Below are 5,298 nucleotides of genomic sequence, written 5' to 3'. Positions count from 1 at the left end.
CTTTTACATTTGAAAATTGTAGTTTGAGAATAATTTACAATGAAGAGAAAATAAATAATAATAAATAAACCCAGGAAAATCTTTCGATTTCTTAAAATATGTTTGGGAAGGCCTTATTCTATTGATGGAGCATTATAGTATGGTGATGGTACACAGTTCACGAGAAAAAATTCTCCTTCTCACAGTTCACATCACAGGTTTCAAATTTTCTCCTTTGTCTTTACCTTTGGAATTTAAAATTTAAAAATGAAGAATAAGAAATAATTGGGTAGACATAATGTACTAATGCATAATCCCACGATGGTGCTACAGTGGGGCGGTTTTCAATAACCCCAGAACACGAGGGGCATCTACCCAATATTCGACATAGTGGAAAGGGTACCACCGTAATTAATCCTAACAAAACCCCAATGCGTACAGCGCACGATAATCTTCCCCAACAAGCGTCACCAACCTAAGTGCTCCGTGATTTCCTTCGCTATCCAAATCATCCATTCCACATACATCCTACGTGGCAAATAATGCCATGTCACCAATTTAGCCTCTTTCCTATAAATACCAATGCCTTCCTCACTCACACCTAATAATCCACAACCCAAACAAACAATACACAGGTGATTTTTCTTTTAACTCTTCCACCTTCTTCACTCTTCCTCTTCCAAAACCCTCATCCACCTCCGGCGACAGGGATCTCGCCGGTGAAATGAACATTCCGGCAAAACTATCTTCTCTCTCTATGAACAATGCACGTCTCTCTTATAATCGCAGTCATGTTTTTCACGAAAACCTTCATTTCCAAATGTCTCCCAACTTCTCCTCTACTCTCCTAGTCTAGAACTTATTAGATACTTCTTCCCTTAAAATGGAACATACATGATAGAGTGGTTTTAAAGATAGATACAAGTTTTCAGAAGATTTCTACTCTCTTGAGATTTTTTTCCCTCTCTGTTGTCTCATTCATGCCTCCAATGAAGATCCAACCCATCCATGTTGATGATCTGGATGATCCACAGAAGCTACCGGTGGTTCGGAACGACCCTGTTAAGCCGGTGCTGAAGTCGCGCTTCAAAAGGCTGTTTGTGTTTGACCGTCAGTTTTCAAATGTGCTGAAGATTTCCTCCTCCTCGGATAAACCCACCTCCGGCGAGCCTCCTCAGTCCAACGGAAGAGACACGGCTGCGGAGTTTGAGCCGAGTTCCGTCTGCTTGGACAAAATGGTGCAGAGTTTCATAGAAGAGAGCAACGAGAAACCGGCCACTGCAAAATGTGGTCGCAACCGCTGCAACTGCTTCAACGGCAACAACAACGACAGCTCCGACGAGGAACTCGACATCTTCGGTGAATCTATTTCCTCTGGCTCGGTCGGCGATGCCAGTGACTTACTCAAGGTAACTAACTAGCTAGCTCCTCAAATTGCCAAAACCTAAGTGGCTAGTTCAGGATTTTCTCTTCATCCAAACACTTTAATTTGAATTATGTACTTTCCTTTTTCACAGAGCTTGATTCCTTGTGCGAGTGCTGTGGAGAGAAACCTCTTAGCTGACACATCCAAGATTGTTGACAAGAACAGCAAGGTCTACAAGCGAAAAGACGATTTAAAGAAGATCGTTACCGAAAGCCTCTCGTCTCTCGGTTACGATTCTTCCATATGCATATCTAAATGGGACAAAACCCCAACCTTCCCTGCTGGTAATCTATTTTACTTATTTTTCCCCAAATTTTCTGAAAAAAAATACCCTGGGTTTTTTTAAATAATTGTGGAGAAGTGATTGTTGGGATGTTGATTCAGGTGAATATGAATACATCGATGTGATTGTTGAAGGTGAGAGGCTGATAATTGATATCGATTTCCGATCGGAGTTCGACATAGCTCGATCCACAGGAACCTACAAGGCGATTCTTCAATCCCTGCCGTTCATTTTTGTTGGGAAATCGGATCGTCTCTGCCAGATCGTCGCCTCTGTGTCGGAGGCAGCGAAGCAGAGCTTGAAGAAGAAAGGGATGCATGTCCCCCCTTGGAGGAAGGCGGACTACATGTTAGCCAAGTGGCTCTCCAACTCCTGGACCAGGACGAATCCTTCGTCTTCCTCCAACGACAATGGCTCCACGGAGAACTTGAGCGTCGGCGACAGTGCTGCGGCCGAGACTGATTGTGGTGAATTAGAACTGATCTTCGGCGAAAAAATATCGTCGCCGGAGTTGGAGACATGTTGCAGTGGCGAGAGGAACCTGCCACCGGTTGCGACGCCGACGTGGCAGCCACCTGCATTGAAAGTGAGGAGTGTTGAGAGAGGAACAAAAGTGGTCACCGGATTAGCCTCTCTTCTCAAGGACAAGCCATAAAAAATTTTGCACTTAGTTTTTTGAAAAAAAAAGTTAATAAAAAATTAAAAGTATAACCAAAATATTTGGATAAGAGCAAGCCCTTTTTCTTTTTCCCTTTCAGTTTTACCTTTTTTTTTTTACTGTTGCAAGGGGACTCTGTAAGAAGCATCAACATGAGTACTCCATGTAATAAACATGAGTAAATATTTGCAGAATCTAACTTTACAAGAACATACATTGCTTATTTGAAGTTCCAAAAAGTGCATTAAGGCATTTCTCTATATTACTATGTGGAGAATGGTTGTTTAATTATATCTGTGTTTGAGTTATTATGTGTGTAGGTGACATGTTTTTAATGATTTCTTCAAACAAAGATAGTTCCATCAACAAATTCTTGTTTGATTAAGGTATTTTGGAAGCGTTTCTAGTAAAAGGATTTCTTAACAGCTCAATTTTGAAATTTCATACATGGATATTCCATTACCACTGTCTTTGTGGTTGGGTGGTTGATTTCTGGGAAAGGAGGAGTCACAAGGTTTCGGTCCCTATAAAGGGAACAGGGGGTAAAACTTTTCTTTCTTAAAATTTAAGCATCTTTTCATTAAATTTTATAAATAGTATTAAAATTCTTATGCATGTTTTGACGCTTTAATTAATAAGATCACAGTTTATGTTTTCATTGCACTGGTAGAAAAGCAGGTAAGGTAAGAAGTGCAGTGATGTTGGTGACAGAAGAGGAAGCATAAGCATGAAGGTTCGAGCTTTTTGGTTTGTTTTTCTTCTTTTTTTTTTCCTTTTTTATCTTTGCTTCCCATACTGCCCTCAATGTTTCCTACCTCTTATCCTTCCTTCTTCTTGTTGCCGACAACAGTTTCCTTTGTCGTGCTTGACGGCCCGTGAACATCATATATGTGTATATGTCACCACAGTTGGAGGTGATTTCTGCCGCTGTTAAAAAAATATTATTATTTATTATTATTAATATTAATTATTAAACTCACGACCACGACCTTGCGAGATGTCGAAGGGGAAATCGCTGGCGCCGGTCTCATCCATCGCCTCCTATGGCCTCGCCGTATGCTACCTATTCTGAAATGCGCATAAACAGAAGGGTTGCAGGTGATGCCGTTGTGGTGGATGGGAAGAGAAAAAGAGAGAGCAGGGAGAAAAAGGGAAATGATGGAGGAAAGAAAAGAAAAAGGTGAATTTAATCTCGTCCATTGATTAAAAATTAAAAGATCTAACGGCTCATATTGTCTTTATACCATTATAAAAGTGTCACATATTATTAGAAATGTTTACAGAAAAAAAAAAAAAAAGTGAAAAAAAGTTAAGAATAATGGATGAAGGGCCCACAGTAAAAAAGAAAGGCGAGAATGTGTGAGGAGGTAAATTAAATTAATTTGACTGAGACTGACTAGTAATGCCATACTATTCCACTTTCTCAGTCTGAGGAAACACAGTGAAGCTGCCTTTCAAATGCATGACACGTGTCAACCATCACATTCCTTTCGCTCTTCTTCGGAAGGTTGAAAATGCTCGATTTAAATATTTTCATAATTTTTTTGTATTGTTAAAATTCATTAACTTTTAAAATATTATTTATAACTAGTAATAATATAAATAAATTTTCTTTGTAGCATTGAACAAAACCAAACAAAACCCCTGCTAACTCATGCTCCCTGCCAAATCTGGCCTCTTTCTACATTTTGGATTAGGATCACCTGCGGCTAAATAGAAGTGCACGCTCTCATAGTTTTAAATCCAACCGTTAAAAACTCTAAATTATATTTTAATTTATAATTTAATATATAAGAATATTTTTAATGACAGGGATTAATTTAATACGTTTTTTTTTTTACTTCCACAAAAAAGAAACTTGTATATCACACTTTTATATATTTCAAGCATATTTTACTATATTTTATTTCAGTTAAACTAGGAGCTTTAAAATCTTTCCTTAGTTACCTTTGTCGTCTTTATAATTAAGACATGATTCATTCAAAGAGAAAATCAACCCATTTTCACTTAGCTATTTCTTGTCTTTTGGTCTAAATCCTGACCATGATCATAATTAGTGTTTATTATTTGGAATAAACTCCTTTTAATGGTCTTTACAAATTTGAGAGTGGAGGCAACTTAGCTTTAACCAATCCAAATCTATATCCAAACCAATTTGGGATGGTTTAAGTACTAAATTTAGATTATCTATATCCTAACATATTTAGTCTTATTGTTGTTTAAGTCATAATCCAGCTTTAAATTATTGAATATGGAATTGAAGGTAAGATTCTATCCAATGTGAGTTTATTCTTAAAAAAAACTAAACAGTTAGTCTCACATAAACAAATTAAATCATTAATAAAAGGTAAATTCAAGCTTTAAACTACCGAATTTGAAATGGAATTTAAAACTAGACTATATCCATTTTGGGTTAACATTTTACTTTGTTTGTACATGTACAAATACAATAGAAATACGAAAAAAATTGGTCTCAATGATTGTAGTGGGCCTGTGCAATGAATATGCAAAGATATAATATACATACCCTACAAGGGTAATATTCTAGAATTTGAAAAAGTTTATAATAGGTTATTTATTTTTTCTTTAAAACGGGTAAAGCTAATCACAAAGTTGTCAGAGATATTATAAGAAAAAATGTGGGGTCCCCTCTACTCTCATGTCTTTTGTGACACCTATTCCCATCTTTATTATATATCAAAGTTATTATATATCAAAGTAATTAATTGAAGCCTATCTCAAGAACAACTACTTTTACATTATAGACAAAATATATCATTTTTATTTTCTTAAAAAAATAAAGCTAATAGTATCTTTTTCATTGTATCACTTAGAAAAATTGAATTCATCACCTTTGACTTTTTACTTGGTAGATCAAGTTTAGAGTCTGACTTTAGTTTTCTTAAGTTTAAAGTTCTATCTGATTTAAATAACCATTGCGATGTTAAGTTC

General features: G+C 36.6%; 1 protein-coding gene across 1 annotated transcript; it reads left to right on the top strand.

Annotated features, from left to right (window-relative positions):
* Positions 1-582: 582 nt before the first annotated feature.
* LOC137828480 (uncharacterized) lies at positions 583-2,569 on the top strand. Its single transcript, XM_068635088.2, has 3 exons — positions 583-1,388; positions 1,497-1,689; positions 1,790-2,569. Exons 1-3 carry the CDS (start codon positions 960-962, stop codon positions 2,341-2,343), a joined length of 1,176 nt encoding a protein of 391 aa, XP_068491189.1. The 5' UTR covers positions 583-959; the 3' UTR covers positions 2,344-2,569.
* Positions 2,570-5,298: the final 2,729 nt, after the last annotated feature.

This window comes from Phaseolus vulgaris, chromosome 7, assembly GCF_051622355.1.
Source record: "Phaseolus vulgaris cultivar YP4 chromosome 7, ASM5162235v1, whole genome shotgun sequence".
Lineage (NCBI taxonomy): Eukaryota > Viridiplantae > Streptophyta > Magnoliopsida > Fabales > Fabaceae > Phaseolus > Phaseolus vulgaris.
This window is presented reverse-complemented; position numbering and strand designations above follow the sequence as displayed.